The 18,988-nt window shown below is 39.5% G+C and overlaps 1 protein-coding gene across 3 annotated transcripts; it reads left to right on the top strand.

Moving 5' to 3' along the window:
- Positions 1 to 442: 442 nt before the first annotated feature.
- On the top strand, positions 443 to 17,164 carry LOC118882458 (ATPase PAAT-like). Of its 3 annotated transcripts, none has more exons than XM_036828174.1 (6): positions 443 to 757; positions 1,537 to 1,740; positions 2,557 to 2,629; positions 5,455 to 5,661; positions 10,788 to 11,242; positions 16,017 to 17,164. In XM_036828174.1, the coding sequence occupies exons 1-6, from the start codon at positions 594 to 596 to the stop codon at positions 16,249 to 16,251; spliced, it is 1,338 nt and encodes a 445-aa protein (XP_036684069.1). In that variant the 5' UTR covers positions 443 to 593; the 3' UTR covers positions 16,252 to 17,164. The 3 variants fall into 3 exon arrangements, with proteins under 3 accessions (XP_036684069.1, XP_036684071.1, XP_036684070.1); XM_036828175.1 differs by lacking the exon at positions 443 to 757 and adding an exon at positions 1,240 to 1,439 and having other exon boundaries at positions 16,017 to 17,161; XM_036828176.1 differs by lacking the exon at positions 5,455 to 5,661 and having other exon boundaries at positions 472 to 757; positions 16,017 to 17,161.
- Positions 17,165 to 18,988: the final 1,824 nt, after the last annotated feature.

Genomic DNA, 18,988 nt, shown 5'->3' with positions numbered 1-18,988 from the left:
CACCCTCGGAGGAGAGAGCGCGTCTGCGGCGCGGGCTGAGGGCTTCCTGAAAAGCCGACTCCACCGCCCGGCCGCCGCGTCCCCAGCCCCCCGCACCCCACCGCACTCCGCGGAAAGGCTCGGCGTCCGCGCCACAGACAGCGAGGGTCGGGACAAGGTCCTTCAGGTCTCGAGAGCCACGACACCACACCTACCTCACGACGTACTCTCCTCACCGGACCAATCCTGCGGGTCAGCCCAGCCACCGTCATCCACACATTTCTGAAGCCAACGTCAAACCACCACTGGGTTCCCACGGGCGCCGCACCGCGCCTGCGCACAGCCCAGCAGCTGCACCAGGCTGTCAGTGCGCATGCGCCGGACTCCAGCTCTCCACCCGCCCCCCCCACCCGCATATTTTGAACGCTCCGCCCAAACCGGCCGGCGCGCGCATGCGTGTTTACAGTAGCTGGTCTCCTCCGACCCCGGCGAGAAGCGGCGGCTCTGGGGTTTGCAGCCGGACGAGGCGCTGTTCCTTTACAGTCCCTCAGTCTGGCGGAAATTAAAGAGCTGTAAGAGAGGTTCCGGAGCTGGCCTGGCGTGTAGGTGGTCAGATGGAGACCGAGACCATACAGCCGCCACTGACCCGCCGCCCGACGCTGGCCTCTTCCTGGGATGCCGCGTGCGGAGCCCTGGCCCAGAGTCTCCATCTCACCCGGTCTGGTCTCGGCGCCCGGGACGCCGACTGGGAGGAGCTGCTGGCGCCGCCTGCCACCGGGTGCGCCGGGCCGGCGGGGACTGGGGTTGTGCTCGGTGCCAGCCACGCTGCTGGGGGAGCCGGGAGGGGAGGCGGGGGCCGTGAGGGGAGAGGGTCTGGGCCCGGAGCCGAGCCGGTGACGGGTCTGTGCGGGCGGCGAGGGCGAGGGGGCAGGTCCCGGGTGGCGGGAGGGTGGGGGCGGGCCCGCGGGAAAGAGGAGGCGACTCCGGCGTGAGCGTCGGGCGCAGGGGACGGGGGGGCAGGTGACCTGAAGACTCGGCATTTCACCTCCTTCCCCCTTGTGTCCGTCACGTCGGCTCCTGAGGCCCCCTGTCGGGATCAGAACCGCCTTTCTATCCCGAAACAAAAACCTCCTGTCGGCCAAAATAGGCATTAAAAACAAAATCCAGATGTCGAAAATCTTCATCAGCTTAGTTTTGAAAATGGCACACTTTGGTCCTTTATTCTATTCTGCACCCCGCCCCACCTCCACTTCTGAACTGTTTTTTAACTTACACTAGCTGCCCAGTCCATATATTTCATTAACTGGACAGGCAATTATAGGAAGTCGCTTAGAATGTATTACAGAAGTCAAGGGAAAAGAGAGTGGAGAGCCCTCACGTCTAAAGCATCATTTCCTTATGAATTCTGTATTGAGCATTTCGTCAGTGCTTTGCAAGGCGCTTGGACTGCAAATGCAAATGTAAATGAATAGGATAACATGTCAACCCCTGTGGCCCATTAAGTGGGTTAATGACAGTGTTCAGAGAACTGTATAATAGTCTTCATTTTCTTTTCAGCCAGGATCTGGTGATGTTGCAAAGGAACGTGAACAGCCAAGATGAAAACCCCTGCTTCCTTTACCTGAGATGTGACCCTCCTGGAGGTGAAGAAATCGTTTCTATTGGCATTTTAAGTTCAGCAAGAAATATGGAAGTATACTCAGGAGAGGAGTACTGTGGAACCAGTAGGGGCAAGAATGTTTGTAATGTTCTGGATAACAGGTTTGTGACGTATGCGTGTGGAAGTGTTCTTCTGAAGTAGTGTTTTATTTTCTTGACCTTTTGTGATATTTATTGATTCTCTGACATTGGTGCCAGATACTAGGGGAGAGAAGATAATATACCAGCAGACATAGAAGTTTAGACCTTTAGGGATCTTAAAGACAGTCTAGATCAGCCTAGTTGTTTTTATAAACGTGGAGATTGAGAGCTAGTGGAAGAGAGAGAAGTTGGTAAAAGATCATAGCTAGTTAGTGGAAGACTATGATCAGATGAAGTTCTGGTAAGTGTTTCTTGTCTGTTTTCTTTAACTCACAACGATCTGTTTTCCAAAAATTAAGTTGTCTATCAGTCTGGAACTTTGAACGTCTTCCTGTAGGAAACTCTTTACACATAGTGTGTGAGCCCAACACTGTGCCATACCAGCATACTTAACCCATTATTATACTTCTTGTTTTTTTTTCTGATTTCTTACAAAGATTCTGACCTAATCTCTCCTTAATACGAATCAAAATACGAAGTGTTTTATATACCGTGCATGTTGGATATAACGGGTATGTTATTGAGCTTTACAGTGTGCTCTGTGCTACATGAGCATACATTTGATATCTAATTTCATTTTCTCATACAGCTAGTAAGCGGCAGATGTTGTCTTTGTAGCCAGTGCACTTCAGTAGGAAGTCCCAGCTATTTATGCCTCACCAGGAAAACTGAATCTCAGGATTTAAATATTGTCCTGGAAACCTTTATTTTTAAATGTAACTATTAAAAGTGATAGTGTGTGAAATTTTTTATAAGTTAATTCTTTTTTATTTTTAGTGAACATGAAAAGATTATTTTGTACAAAAAATATCTAAAATTGGAGTCTTCCACACATGCTTGTAAAGTAAAGGTAAGTCATTCCTAAATATCATTTAGTCATTCCTAAACTAATTTTAAAACTACAGTTGTCCTCCTATTATATAAACTTATTTTCTGTAGGTTTGGTAATGTAGTTAGTCCAACTTGGTCCCTGGTTTTAGTTCAGAAATACTCAGTAAACATGTAAAAAGAAATTCTTTTCTAAAAAATTATCAACATTCTTCTGTTAAAATGTGACCATTTATTAGCTACGGTTGTAACCAAAAGTGGTGTCCAGCTGCTCGCCACTCAAGAGCCAATAAAGAGGCAAGGTTGGTGGACAGGAAAGTTTGCTTTGTTTTGGATGCCGGCAACAGCAGGGGTGGGGCGTTGGGGGTGCTGGACTCCTGTCTGAAGGCCGACTCCCCCCACTGACCATCAGGGGACAAGAGCTTCTATAGACAGAGGGAGGGGGCTGCATGCAGAAACAGCACAGTCAGCTCTGACAGTCATCTTGAACTTGGTCATGTGGTGGGCTGACCAGCATCATCTCGATTGTTCTTCAGTTCCAGGGTCGGTTTGTTCACTTTTCCTTGAGGCCAGTTCCCGGAATTGTGGCAGCTTATGTCATGGGTACAGTCTTGTCATCATGTAGTTAACTTCCTCCACCTGGCGGGGGTTTCAATATCTATAAGACAGCTTGCAGGATGTGGCTCAGAATATGATCTATAGCCCTTGAGGAGGAACTAAAGGTCCTTGACTTTGCTTACTGACTAAACAATTATTGTTTTGTCCTGTTGACTGCTTTTGTTTGCTTCTCCATTTTCGCACTTCTCTGATTAAACTTATTCTTCGGCTAAAGTTTTTCCACAGACCAAAGGCAGGCTGAGGACATGGGGGGCAAGGACCATGGGGTCCTGCTCCATTTCCTAGTCATGTCATGTACTGTTGTTAGTACAGCAGTATTGTACTTTTGAGCCTTAAAAAACTGAGTTAAAAACATTTTTTATCTTTATATAAAACTTAGGTGCCAAGAAAACCACAAGCAGTTTTGGTCCCCAAATCTAGAAGGATAGGACACAATCAGGGAGGATTCAGACATGGGCACCACAAAGTTAAAGGAGTTTGGATTGGTGTCTTCAGCCTGAAAAATATTATTAAGGTGAACTTTACTAAGGTCATCAGATCTAAGGAAATGGTACTGAGCTGGAAATCAAAAGCCTTATTTTTTTTTTTAACTTTTATTGGAGTAGAGTTGATTTACAATGTTTTGTTAGTTTCAGGTATACATCAAAGTGAATCAGTTATACATATACATATTTCCACTCTTTTTTACATAAGCCCTGACTGTTAAATGAGCTCTCTTGCTGACTAGCACAATAACTTTGGGCAAGTTCCTTCACCTTTTTCAAGCTACCTTATGGGTAGTATTAGGGAACTGAAGAAAATTCTTGGATTGATTATTTTTAATTTCTCAAATTCTTTGATGATTATTACTTACAGAAGAGCACAGAACTGATTATCCCAAGATGTTATTTTAGATGTATATACTAATAGTTTCTAAATTCATTTAAATAAGGCAATTCATTCATCCAACAAATACTGGAGTGCCTATTGATGCCAGATACTGTACTTGGCATTCAGGAATTGGCAGTTATGAAATAAATTGGAATGAAGGCCTCACATCGCAAATATTATAGTGGGCAAGACAGATAATAGGTTGACTCAGTGTGCAAAATAGGTACTACATTCGCTAGTGAGAAAGGCTTGGGGGTTAAAAAGCAGAACAGGGATAATATGGAGGTTGGAATGTGGGTGTTTACATTTCATGAGGTATTTACTTACTTGTTGATGACAGTCACATCTTTGGTGCCACACTGAGTTTTTAGATCATGGGTCTGTATTCGCCTGTGTCTTTGTGTGAGGTATGGGTTTGTTGTGTCTGTGAAGGTGAATGATATTTAAAACTGTGCTGTGGAAGTACCAGGGAGTGAAAGAGTGTTTCATTTAGGGAAATCCTTGGGTTTGTGTGAAAGCTTCTTCTGGGCCAATAGTATATGTAAGTTAAAAGTTATAGTTACTGAGCACTTACTCAATGATATGTACTGGAAATTTTAACACATAATCCTCATAACAACCATGTGAACTCATTTTACTCCTGACTCAAGTTTGGCATTTGCCCATGGTCACCCAGGCAGAGCCATCACCGAACTCAGGTCTGTCTGATTCTAAATGCTGTTTTCGTTCCACTTTGCTACTTTGTTGTCCTACACCACACGTGAAATGTCTTTTGCTCTAGAAGCAGGGACAACATGAAGAAGCATAAAGCATTGGAAAAGCTACCGGGATAGAAGACAGAAGAAACAGGCTCAGACCTCAACTTTGCTAATTGGGTGTCTTTTGCAAGTTAAAAAAACCACCCTGAACTCGTATTTTTATGTGTAAACTGTTGAGCTATCTTAGGTTGTATTGATATTCCCTACAGTTCTAAATTCTAAAATCCTGACTTATTTATATTTAGTATTTCACAAACACTTTGCATGGGACACTGGACAGTCTTATTTTGTATTAAATAATACTATAGCAAGTTTCAGTATGTTAAGATCTCAGATTGGTATAGTTTATCTTTAATTCCCTAAACTAAGTAAGTAAAACATTATTTATACATAATCTTTTATTTAAAAAGGACTTTTTGCATTTACATTGTTTTTTTGAGTCTTTTTTTGACTATGACTGTTCTAGAGAAACCTTTAAAATGTACTTGAAGTTAATTTTTAGATTCTTGAATGCTTCACTCTTCAGTATTAACAAGAAATGACTTTAAATGATGATTATTTTTATTATCATTAATTTTGTTGAACTTTTGTATTATAATAGCTGCTCTCCTTTGGTGAAAAGCAGTGTGTGTTCATCAGTAAAGTTGTGGTACATGTGAGGCCAGTTTCAGCAAATTCTTCAGCAGGCTCTCCTGCTCTAGGATCAAGGATAGACCTGGAGAGGGTCCAAACCATCATGGAGTCCATGGGGTCAAAGTTGTCATCTGGAGCTCAGCAATTGATGAATATGGTTATTTTCCAGCAACAGGTGAGTAGAAATGGATTTCTTTCTGGATACTGTTAAAATTCTTTAAATGATGTCTTCTTATAAGGACATGTAGAAACATAAATCTTTTTATTTCAACTTTTGTTATTGATTTAACTATTCACTTTACTAATTTTCAAAAAATAACATTCTGTAGACCTACTCTCTTGCAAAAAAATATTTCTGTTACAGACTTCACAATTTTCCATGAATTCACTCATTTATTCATTCAGCAAGTATTTATTTAGCCCCTTCTTAGTGAGTACCACAGTTTTGGTTACCTTAGAAGATTCAAAGATGAATTAGTCGATAGCCTGTTGTTAAGGATCTCTGTAGTCTTGTTAGGGGAGTCAGGGCATCTAAGTGGGGAATGATGAGGAATGCTAGGAAAGGCTTATTAAAGGAAGTAGCATTTTATCTACGCCTTTAAAGAGGAAGGGTGGGATTAGGCAAGTAAATTTGGAGGGATGCAACTTAAGAGATAGAGACAAGTATGGATTAAATCTTAAGTGCTAGAGGAATAGGATGTAGCTAGGAAATGAATAGAAGTTCATTTCTCTGGAGTGAAGAAGTGACAGGAAGTTTCAGGTAGACTGGGGCTGGATCTTAGAGGATTTTGACTGATGTTATAAAGTTTGTGGGTATTTTTTAGCTCTGTTTTAATAAATTTAATCGGCTATTATGTGTAAGATGAGTCAGTAGGAAAGATGCGTCAGCAGAAAGTGAGGCTACGAGAAGGAAAGCAGCTCTGTTATTTCCGTCATCCAGAGGAGAGTTAATGAGAGTCTAAACTTGGAAGGAGTAACCTGATGCTGGATTGTGAGAGGCTACAACAGTGGGGCCATTGGCACTTGACAACTAACTTAATATGGGTTCTGTGGGAGAAAAACAGAATCAAATGTGAAACTAAAGTTTTGAAAACGGTGATACCATAATATACACGGAACCCAAGGTGGGAAGCGACTTGGGGGAAAGGAGTTTAATTTAGGAGTGTTGAGTTTTAGATGTGAATAACACATGTCCTGGGATGATGTTGTGAGGCTTTGGAAACACAGGTGGGGCTGGGGGAGTGGAGGGGGGTTTGGGAGGAGCATGCCTAGTAGATGATGGGGAAGGGGGTGAGGGGAGAGACCGGAGCCAGGAAGGAAGACCCTGGCAGAGTAGGAGCGTTTGCTAAGAATACGGGGAGAGGAAAAAGGAACCACAAGAGCAGGACACAGCAGTGCTTAAGAGTCGCAAGAGATCTGATGTCAGGAGACCTGAATTCAAAGCTATTAGTTCTGTGTTATTTGGCATTGGTTCCTCTTTTTGAGGACAAATTTCTTCGTGTTTACAATCTAAACGATAATACTGGTAAGATCACAGGATGAAAGTTTAAAACCAATAATATGAATTTAAAAACTTATATAACTTTCTTGAGATTTGCCAATATTAATTTAGGACGAGTATCGTTGGATCAACAGGCAGACATAGGAGAACAGGAGAGTTGATGATGATCTTGGAAAGCATGGAAAAGAGAGCTTTAAAGTGAACAGGGTCCATACTCTTCTTCCGCTGGCACTATTACCTCACCTCCACACCTCAGGAGGTTCCTACCTGGCCCTCCTGCTCCAGTGCTCCCTCTCCACAGTGCAGCCAGAATGATCTCAGAGGGTAAAGCAGACTCGACTTCCCCTGTGCAAAGCCCCCTGACTGCTCCCCTTGACACTCAGAACTAATCCAGATTCCGTACGCTCTCCCCTAAGATCTGGGCCCTCGTTACCTCCTCAGCCTCATCTCCTGCTGCATCTCCTCAGATGCCTTGCTCTAGACATTCTGATGTGGGTGTTCCACAAATATCCAGACGTGCTCCCACCGCAGGACCTTTGCCCCCTTAACTGCTCTCTTTGGCCAGAGTCCTCTCTTCCTGATCTTAGCAAGTCTGCCTTTTTCTTGTTATTTCAACCTCATCTTAAACGTTCCATCTTGAATGACACCTTCCCTAACCACCCTGATTGAAATATTAGCCTTTTCCTCCAAATCTGTATCATATTTTCATCAGCGCTTTCTTGCCTGTTTTTGTTTATGTGTTGTTCTGTGTATCTCATTAAAATATAAGCTTTGTGCAGATAAGACCTGTCTGTCTAGTTTATGGCTCCGAGTAAATTTTATATAATATATATGCCCTTTGGATTATCAACTAAGTACTCCTTGGAGATCTTCAGGGGGTCAGTTTGAATAGTGATGAGATGGAAACCAGATTTTGAGGGATTAAACAGTAAATGGGTAGTTAGAATGTGGAGGTAGCCAGGGTAAAGTGGGTTGTTTCAAGAATGATAGAGATAAGGAACCTGCCGGTATCAGAATCCCTTGGAATGTTTATAAAGTGCAGAATCCTGGCCCTCACCAGTGACCTGAAACGCTGAGGATGTGATCCAGGACTCACCTATTTTATACAGGCAATGCCAGATGAGTCTTATGCATAGCATATTTTAAGAACAGATGTTTGAGGGGAAGGATCCAGTGGCCATAGAGATTAAACATTTAAAAACAGAAGAAATTTTTTGTGTGTGGAAAATTTTGGAAACATTAGAGAGGGTTAATGAATTAAGTAAAATCAGTTCATGGACTGATTTTTATGTTTTAAAACCTTGACTCTGGAAAAGAAATGACATGAATAGTAGTTTGTGGGGTTTTTTGCCCATGTTTTCAGGGTTTTTTGTTTAATTCCCAAAACAATACATTTTCTTTGCTGTGTAATTTCCGTCCATTCACAAGTACATAAGGTATATTGTAAGCGTGCTCTCCCAGCTCTCATCCTAGTCCTAAGCGTGGTGTGTGTCCTTGTCGCATCTTCTGTCGTATAGAAACACAAGTCCTCCAACCAACAGCACGTGTGTGGTAACCCCCCAACACACGTGCTAAATCATTATCTATGGGGACATTTGGTAAACCCCCTGGGGAAGAAAGAAGGTGATCCTGGTAAATTGTCTTTGAAACATGCTAATAAAAGTCTTCTTTCTTGTGGGGAGGCTGTATTTATGCAATGATTCTCACAGGATATACCTGGTTCTGTAGGATTGCTTTTGTCCACAAACAAGGAATCCATGGAATGTCTTCCTGGAAAGTGTCATATAAGCTCTGTAACTATCTGTTAAGAATAAAGTAGGGATGTTTCATGATCAGAGCCTCTCCTTCTATGGAAGGGGTGTAACCACTCACTGTTTGGAACTTTCATATGTTAATTGGGGCAGGGCCTGTTCTGATGAGGAAAGAAAGGACCTGGGGAACAGCTTTCTAGACTCCCTGCTTCACCTTTGCCTTGTGGTTCCTTGTTTTCTGGAAAGTTTCTTAAAGTGATTTCTTATTTCCTTGTATTTGAAGTTCACATGTGCTGACTTCGATTTGTTTTTGCTTTAGCAATTTAGAATAATTGAGTAGGAATTCTGAATCAAAGTGCCTGGCATATAGTTGTCATTTAACGTTACCTGAGGGAAAGCTGTGCCCCATTTTCTCAACAAAAATATATTCAGTTATTCAGGATTTTCACTGTTTACCTTTTTCATCTGAAAAGATAAAAATATCTTTTTTTCTTGCTTTTTCAAGGTGATACTTTTTGGATTTTATGGTAATTAAAAAAGTTAAAGACAGACCTTTCAGAAATCCTACAAGATGTTCAGAGATACTTATTTTTTTCAGAAATCTGAGGGTATGTTTGCAAATTTGTATTTGTCTTGTTCACGGTCTTATTTCCAGTCCCTGAAACAGTACCTAACACAGAGTAGATTCCTGGTAAATATTTGTTGAATGAATGAGTTTGGGGCTGGCTTTATCCAAGAATCATTTATTAGAATATTCAGAAAATATATGGACTGAGTGTTTTCAGCTAATCTCGTATAATATTTTTCTCAGTCTCTCTCACTAGATACTGAGCAACAGTAAGTATGAGATGATATTCCCTATAAGAATCCCTGGTAGAGTTCTGTGTTTAGAATTTAGGATGGAGGTGTATAATGTAACAGTTAGATAGGCTAGAGGTAGTTTTGCTTTTCTCTTGTGGAAAAATAGAAGAGCATAGCAAGAACATGGCCCTGGATAGGAGACAGTGTAACCTGCTCTCAAAGGTGAACCTGAGTCTTCTCAGGAAATAATATAGCATAGCCGGTTGAGTTGAGGCCACAAAACATAATCATTACCCTACAGATTATTAAGGCAGACTTAGGCAAAAGGTAGCTCATTTTAGTCATTGAAAGTGTTACAAAAGTACTCATATAACATCATACTTTAAGTATGTAACTATCTGGTCTATCTTTCAATGAAAATAAATTGCATATTCTTAGGTTGAATTACTATATGTGACGGTGGGCAGATGATTTTTTTTTTCCTGTGTATTTTTTTTTTCTTTTAACATCTTTATTGGAGTATAATTGCTTTACAATGGTGTGTTAGTTTCTACTTCATAACAGTGTGAATCAGCTATACATACACATATATACCCATATCTCCTCCCTCTTTCGTCTCCCTCCCACCCTCCGTATCCCACCCCTCTAGGTGGTCACAAAGCACCGAGCTGATCTCCCTTTGCCATCTGTTTTACATTTGGTAGTATATATATGTCCATGCCACTCTCTCACTTCGTCCCAGCTTATCCTTCCCCCTCCCCGTGTCCTCAAGTCCATTCTCTACATCTGCGTCTTTATTCCTGTCCAAGGCAGATGATTTTTAATTCTATGAAAGTTATCAATTACTGTGACTGAATTGAGAATACTACATTTTATTACCATATATTAAGGAGGACTTTGTAGTGGAAACATTAAAATAAGCCCGTGCAATTTTACTAAGTATGCTTGTATTTATTTGAATATTTTCCTCAGCAAAACTAGTGAAATGATGAGAAGTCCTGACTCTGGAGTTCGATGGCCTGGGTTCCAGTCCTGCTTCTGCCACTGACCAGCTGTGTTACCTTGGCCAAGTTAACTTTAGTCTTGGTCTCCTAACTTAATATTGGGATAGTAGCTATAGCCTACTCCATGTGAAAGCTTTGAGGATCAGATGAAAGAAGGCACATTGCCTGACTCTGAGTTACTCCAGAGGTTACCTGTCATTATCATTCATGTTAATAATAACATTTTCTTATTTACCTTGCTTAGAATTGTGTTCCCATTGGAGAGCAGCTTCAGTCAGTTTTGGGGAGCGCTGGATACAAGCACATGATGGGACTGCAATCATCATCTGCTTCAGGCGCTTTCGACAAGTCATCCTCCACACCTTTCCCTTCCAGAACTGGATTGACATCTGGAAACATGACTGAAGACTTAAAAGCTTACGTTGATAAAAGTACACAGCCAGCTGGTGGAGGAAATGTGACAAGCCTCCAAGAGTGTAAAATTGTGCCACAAAACCATTCTCTTCCTGAGAATGATCTTAAGAATGCAGTATCTTCTTTCTTACCAAAGAAAGCAAGTGACAACTCACATATACCTAACTCTGAGTTGCTGCCTTTTCTGCAGAATCTGTGTAGTCAAGTGAACCATCTCCGTGTGGGACCCAACGCCAAGTGGCAGGAAAGCATCACCAAGCCCGGCAAAGGCACTGTTGGTGTTACGTAAGTATTTAAGACAAGTGTGGTTTAGATTGGGGGCAGGAGCGGGGAGGCAGGTGGAGGAACTCAGGTTTGTTTCAATAACTACTGCCTGAAAATGTTTCCAGAGAGGATTTTAGCAGCTTTTACATTTCACCATTAACACACTGTAGGAAAGAAATACTCAGCAGAGTAGGATGGATTGCTTTGAAAGAAGCGTGTAAAACTGGAGGTGCCAAGCACTTCTCAGGCATCTGATGGAAGGGGTACAGGCAACAGATAGGGTCAGAGTAGAGAGTTGTCTGCATGAATGGAGAGGAGCTGTGGTGACCATGATATGTACATTTTTTGCCAGATTGTATGAAGTGAGCCATTGTAAAAGATTTCCTTTGTAGATCATGTGTGACCTAGGCTAATTTCGGAGTCATCCAAACATTTTTCAGCTCTAAATTATTTCTAGTGTACAGGCCCTTATCCCCTGATCTCATAATTCCAATTTTTTCCAGTCCTGCTTTGATTGAGGGGTGGCTAAGTGTTTAGTATGTTCCCCATCCTTTATATAGATGTAATATGTCCAAATTTTGCACTAGATTGGAATTCAGGACTCTAATCATAGTTCTACCTTAACTGTTGCCTTACTGTTTAAATCTTTTGGCTTAGCCTTTTTTCCCATGTAAAATGAGGGAGTTGTATTGGTTGAAACTTTCTTAATGTCTCCAGTAGCATTCAATTTGAGGAGTTGACATTATTGAACAAGTGGTTCTTATTTGGGAAGGATAAGGAAAGATAACAATAGTCTTTAATTGTTCTTTTTGTTTTTTGTTTTGGCCGTGCTGCGTGGCATGCGGGATCTTAGTTCTTAGTTTCCCGACCAGGGATTGAACCTGTGCCCCTGCACTGGAAGCGCAGAGTCTTAACCACTGGACCACCAGGGACGTTCCAGTCTTTAGTTGTTGATAGTCTAATCAATGTTAACTTGTGATATAGCAAAACAAAACAAACAAACAATAAAACCCAAAGGAGAAAAAAAACCTAAACAGATTTAAAAACTGCTCCTGGGTCCAGCTGAGATGTAATGTCCCCATTTCTCTCAGATCCCCCTTTTTACCAATAAAAATCCCTGGACATAATACAGCAAACATACAAAGACTATAAAAGGTGGAAAGAAGTCAGACTGCTCAGGGACCATGAGGCTTAGTGTTCCTTAGTTCCTACTTACCTGAGAGTTTCTTTCATCATAGATGGGTATAGGGTTTTGTCAAATATTTTTCCTATGGCCATTCATACGATCCTGAATTTTCTTCTGTAGTCTGTTCATATGGTGAATTACATTAGTTTCAAAAACTGAACCTGCCTTATATACCTAGAATAAATCTCACTTGGTTGTGGACTGTAATTCTTTTTTATACAATGCTGGATCTGATTTGTTAATATTTTGTTGAGTATTCTTGCATCTAATTCATTAGAGATACTGGTCTATATTTTTCTTGTACTGTCTTTGTCTGGTTTTCATGAGCGTAATACTGGCCTCATAAGATGAGTTCTACATCTTAGAAGAGAGTGTGTAAAATTGGTGTTATCTCTTCTTAAGATGTTTGGTAGAAGTCTCTAAGGAAAGCAGCTGGGCCTGGTTATTCCTTTCCTGGAAACTGTTAAATTACCAATTCAATTTCTAACATAGTAAAGTTGTCAATTCTCCCCATTGATATGCAGGCTTAATATTATGCGTATTGAAATCCCACCACAATATTTGGCGGACATAAGCAGGATCATTTTAAAAATTATATGAAAAACAAAAGAGGTAGAATAGCTAAAACAACTTTGAAAAAGAAGAATGAAGTGGGAGGAATCACTCTTCCCAGTGTCGAGTCTTATGTAGTTAGAGTATTCAAGATGATGTAGTGATGGCAGAGGGACAGACACATAGGTCAATGGAACATAATAGAGGGCTCAGAAGTTGACCCACAAAATTATGCTCAACTGATTTTTGACAAAGGTGCAACAGCAATTCAATAAAGGAAAAATAGTCTTTTTAACACATGGTGATGGAGCAATTGGATATCCGAAGGGCAAAAAGTGAACCATGACCCAAACCTCATACCTTATATAAAAATTAGCTCAAAATGGATCATAGACTTACATGTAAAACATAAAGCTATAAAATTTTTCTAATAATAAATAGGAAACAATCTTTGGGGACCTAAGACAAGACAAGACTTCTTAGATATGACACCAAAAGCAGGGTAATCAAAAATTTGATTTATTAGATGCCATGAAAATGTAAAACTTTTACTCTTCTCTGTTAAAAGGAATAAAATACAAATTACAAAGTGAGGGAAAATATTTGCAAATACATATCCAACAAATGACTTATATCTAAAATATAGAAAGAACTCTCAAAACTCAACATTAAAAAAAATCCAATTAGAACATAGGCAAAAAACATAAAGAGATATTATACCAGAGAGAATGTACAAAAAGCAAATAAGCACATGAATGTAAGTGCTGTTGACCTCATGGCTATTAAGGAAACACACATTAAAACCACAAGAAACCACTACACAGTATGGCTAAAATAAAAAGTTTAAAAATGATAACAAAACCAAGTACCAATGAGGACGTGGAGAAACTGGATCTCTCATACATTGCTCGTGGTGATTTAAAGTGGTACAGCCACTCTAAATAAGTTTGGCAGTTTCTAATAGCTAAACATATAGTTACCATGTGACTCAGCAATCATACTCCTGAGCATTTATCCCAGAGAAATGAAAACTTCTTTCCACATAAAAACCAGTACACAATTGTTCATAGAAGCTTTATTTGTAAAAGCCAAAAACTACCAGTATGTCTTAAAATAGATGAGTGGTTAAATTAACCCTGGTATATCCATATCATGGGATGCTATCAGCAATAAAAAGGAATGACCTGTTGATACATGCAACAACTTGGTTGTCTGTCAAAGTCATTATGCTGATTGACAAAAGAGAATCTCAAGAGGTCACATACTATATGATTCTGTTTGTGTAACATTCTCAAAATAATAGAGCTGAAGACTGTATTAGTGATTACCAGGTGTTAAGGATAGAGGAGATTAGGGGAGTGGATGTGACAATAAAAGGGTAGCAGGAGGGAGATCTTTGTAGTTAAGGAATAGTTCTGTCTCTCGATTGTGGTTTTTGCAATCGAGACAGAACTTGATTCTGTCAAGAACATGATGTTTAAATGAATGTGTGTACATGTGATAAAATGGCATACACACACACTGTACTAACATCAAATTCCTGGTTGTGATAGTATACCATAGTTAGGTAAGATGTAACGATTGGGACCATTGGGGAATTATAGTATCTTTACAACCCCTGTGAATCTATAATTATTTGAAAATAAAGAGAAAAATAAAAAGCTCCTCGTATATTCTAGAGTAGTGGTTCTCAAACTTTTTGGTCTTTACCCTCTTAAAAATAATTGAGCACTCCAAAGAACTTTTATTTATGTAGGCTATTTAAAAATATTTATTAGTTTAGAAATAACAATAAACTCATTACATAGTAACATAAACATTTTTATGAAAAAATACCATATTTTCTTTTTAAAAAGTTTAATGAGAATGGTATAGTTTTATTTATTTATTTGGCTGCATTGGGTCTCTGTTGCTGTGCGCCAACTTTCTCTAGTTGCAGCGAGTGGGGGCTCCTCTTCGTTGCGGTGTGCGGGCTTCTCACTGTGGTGACCTCTTGTTGCAGAGCACGGGCTCTAGGTGCGCGGGCTTCAGTAGTTGCAGCACGCGGGCCCTAAAGCACGCAGGCTTCAGTAGTTGTGGCACACAGGCTTAGTTGCTCCATGGCATGTGGGCTCTCCCCAGACCAGGGATCAAACCCGTGTCCCCTACATTGGCAGGCGGATTCTTAAACACTGCACCACCAGGAAAGTTTGGTATTGTTTTAAATTTATGTAAAACTTTATTAGCTTTGGGTTGTATTCTCATATATGTTGCATTATAGCATGTATAAACATAGATAGCTAGTAAGACCACAGTAGAAATACTGAGAACAAATTGAGTTACCTCTGAGAAAAACATTTATCTGTACCCTAAACCTACTACCTTAAGGAATTCTAGGAAACAGAATATACAACCATACATGCTATTAGTTATCAGAGTAATGACATTATACATGGTATAGCCTCTGGATAATTCATTGTACATTCATTGTACGATTAATGTTCAAATAGTATTTTATTATTATTATAAAAATACTTCTGACCTCATGGAACCCCTGGAAAAAGTCATGGAGACCCTAGGGTTTTGTGGACCACACTCTGAAATTCACTGTCCTTGTCCTTCCACTGCTTTAGTAAGGTTGTTTGGATGAAAAAAGAGAAAACTGTTTAAATTGTAGGGTTGCTTGGGGAAGCACTTGGAAGACAAACATGGAGACCTTAAAAAAAGTCAGCAAGATCGCTTTTGATTTGAGGCTCAAAACCAAAAAGACCCTTTCTATCTAAAGACTTGTTCTTTGAGGGTAGAAATTCTATCATCTTCATTTTTATATTCTCATTTCAATTTATGCTTAAATGTTTAAAGAATTTAAGAAGTAAGAATCCTTTAGGCATTCAGGATTGTGGTTGCCTGTTGCATATGTATTTTAGAACCTGGAAATATGTTGTAAGGTGACAGAGTATAGTTGTGGAGATAAATTTTAGCAATGTGTGTTGGCTGCTTATTGTACTATAGTTTGGTTGTTTTTGTTATAATATTAGGGAAAATTGTTCTATTATTATTTTTTTAATTTATTTTTAGAATGGAAGAGCAATCCATTTGTTCCTACTTGGAAAAGATTCTTTCTAAAAATATGGAACTGATGGAAAAGAAACTTATGGACTACATTGATCAGCGAATATATAAACTCCAGGAGCACATAGATAATAAGATTGCTTTGTTAGTGGACTTACTGCAAAGTCCCAACTCCCCACCCTCTGGCATGCCTTTAAGACATTTTGACTCTGGAGAAAGACTTTCAAATGGAGAAAGATAGCACTGAACATGTTCAAAGTACTACAGATATTTATTACATATTTATTACAAAGCCAAACCCCCCAAAAAAGTTTATGAAAAGCAGGTATTTAATGTCCTTTGAAATATTACCACTTACTTAAAGTGACCTCAGTGTTCATTTTTACTGCACTCGTGAATCCAGTACTGTACACTGAGTTAACATAATAGGATCATAAGTTATTTTTGTTTGCAATATTTTTCACTCTCAGTGAAATTTATGTATACTTCTGGATTAACTGTTTAAGATTTTAAGGATTTCTAAAGCAGTTCATTAGTTCGTATTGTATATGTGTTTCATAGAAGTATATTTTTTATTTATACAAAGACTATATAGTCTTCGGTGTCTGAAAAATAATGCTTAGAGTATTTGATAATTTTTCTTTTTCTAATCAATTGTTTTTGGAAAATTGGATACTTAAGACCTTTAATTCAAATCACTAGTTTATATTTTGTATTGTTTATCTCAGATAATGAACAAGGTGCAGTGTTTGGCATGTGTAAAATTAGTTTACACTGAGGTTAATATTATTTGTTTCAGTACAGTGTAGCAGTAGATAGGGAAGTAAAAATCACAACTAGCCTACTCCTTGTTAGGAATATTATTTTAGATTTAATGTTTGATGTAAAGTGAGAGAAGTCATCTTGTTTTATCTCAGTCAACCCAGAAAACACAAGGAACTATTTCCCTTTCTGAGCTGATACAGGTTCCTCTTTCCAGAACCTTCTTCTATATGTTTAAAGTGTGAAATTCTGAGGTTCTGCTTTGAAGGGTTAGACATATGAATCAAGGAGGTTGCAATTCTCTCAGGCAGACTTAATTTTTGGAAATTATAACTATTGTATATGTGTTGAAGGGTGATGTATTTGCATTTAAAAAATAAATGTATCCACTCTGGAAACTACTTGTCTAAGTAAATACAAATTTTTAATTTTCATCTAATCTTTGCTTAAAATGCTGTATTTTTGGGCTTCCCTGGTGGCGCAGTGGTTGAGAATCTGCCTGCTAATGCAGGGGACACGGGTTCGAGCCCTGGTCTGGGAAGATCCCACATGCCACGGAGCAGCTGGGCCCGTGAGCCACAACTACTGAGCCTGCGCGTCTGGAGCCTGTGCCCCGCGACGGGAGGGGCCGCGATAGTGAAAGGCCCGCGCACCGCGATGACGAGCGGTCCCCGCACCGCGATGAAGAGTGGCCCCCACTTGCCTCAACTAGAGAAAGCCCTCGCATGAACCGAAGACCCAACACAGCCAAAAATAAAAAAAATAAAATAAATAAATAAAGTAGCTATAAAAAAAAAAAAAAAAAATGCTGTATTTTTATGAAAAGGGGTGTTTCACAATTGATATTTTGGTCAATTCTTTAAAATGAAGGCTAATTTATATACTCTTTGTTCATTTGTATCATACTACAAAGGTGACACAGTATATAGAACATACCCTCACTACAGCCACTTGAAAATTTGCATATTTTTCTAGTCTTTTCTAATTTATGGGACATTCACAACATACATAGCTGTAAGATAGTATTTCCTTTGTTGTTCAGGAGAAATGTGTCTCACTGCAAGCTGAACCCTTTAGTTAAGTTTTACAGCTTCTGGTAGTTATAGTCTGTTGATTTACAAAATGCCTCCTTCCAGATACATAATTCATCTTACAAGTCTCATCTTGATTACATCTGAAACAGAAATATGGTCATGTCAAAAAGATGTATACAGGTACAATATTGAAAAGAGATGATACAAAATATTCTTCAATTGAATTTTCCAGTTTGTAGAAGCCAAAATCTCTCTAAAGAGACAGAGTCTTCAGTTCAGACTAATGTAAGCTACGACTTTGGATTTGCTCTTATTGCAAGATAGCAAAATTCCCTTAGGCCTAAATTTCTGGGTCCACATGAATTAATTTAAAAAATGATACCTATATTAGAATTTGAATACTTTTCATCACCTGCTTGCCATTATTAATGTGCAGTATGGTGGTCCAGTTAAAATCCATTAGTTTAAACAATCAGCTCCACCCACCACCAGTCCCTCCCATGAGGAAACTTGCACAAGCCTCTTAGATAGCCTCATCCACCAGAGGGCAGACAGCAGAAGCAAGAAGAACTACAGTCCTGCAGCCTGTGGAACAAAAACCACTTTCACAGAAAGATAGACAAGATGAAAAGGCAGAGGGCTATGTACCAGATGAAGGAACAAGATAAAACCCCAGAAAAACAACTAAATGAAGTGGAGATAGGCAACCTTCCAGAAAAAGAATTCAGAATAATGATACTGAAGATGATCCAGGACCTCAGAAAAAGAATGGAGGCAAAGATCCAGAAGATGCAAGAAATGTTTAACAAAAACCTAGAAGAATTAAAGAACAAACAAACAGAGATGAACAATATAATAACTGAAATGAAAACTACACTAGAATGAATCAATAGCAGAATAACTGAGGCAGAAGAATGGATAAGTGACCTGGAAGACAGAATGGTGGAATTCACTGACATGATACTATACATAGAGAATCCTAAAGATGCCACCAGAAAACTACTAGAGCTAATCAGTGAATTTGGTTAAGTTGCAGGATACAAAATTAATGCACAGAAATCTCTTGCATTCCTATACACTAATGATGAAAAATCTGAAAGAGAAATTAAGGAAACACTCCCATTTACCATTGCAACAAAAAGAACAAAATACCTAGGAATAAACCTATGTAGGGAGACAAAA

Source organism: Balaenoptera musculus, chromosome 16, assembly GCF_009873245.2.
Source record: "Balaenoptera musculus isolate JJ_BM4_2016_0621 chromosome 16, mBalMus1.pri.v3, whole genome shotgun sequence".
Classification (NCBI taxonomy): Eukaryota; Metazoa; Chordata; class Mammalia; order Artiodactyla; family Balaenopteridae; genus Balaenoptera; species Balaenoptera musculus.
Note: the sequence above shows the minus strand (reverse complement) of the source record. Positions and strands in the feature narration are given on the sequence as shown.

Excerpts from the sequence above, each read along its gene's own strand:
- LOC118882458 (XM_036828174.1), top strand. The coding sequence starts at position 594 with ATGGAGACCGAGACCATACAGCCGCCACTGACCCGCCGCCCGACGCTG. Across the intron at positions 758-1,536 it reads CTGGCGCCGCCTGCCACCGG|CCAGGATCTGGTGATGTTGC; the intron begins GTGCGCCGGGCC and ends TTTTCTTTTCAG. Across the intron at positions 11,243-16,016 it reads AAAGGCACTGTTGGTGTTAC|AATGGAAGAGCAATCCATTT; the intron begins GTAAGTATTTAA and ends ATTTATTTTTAG.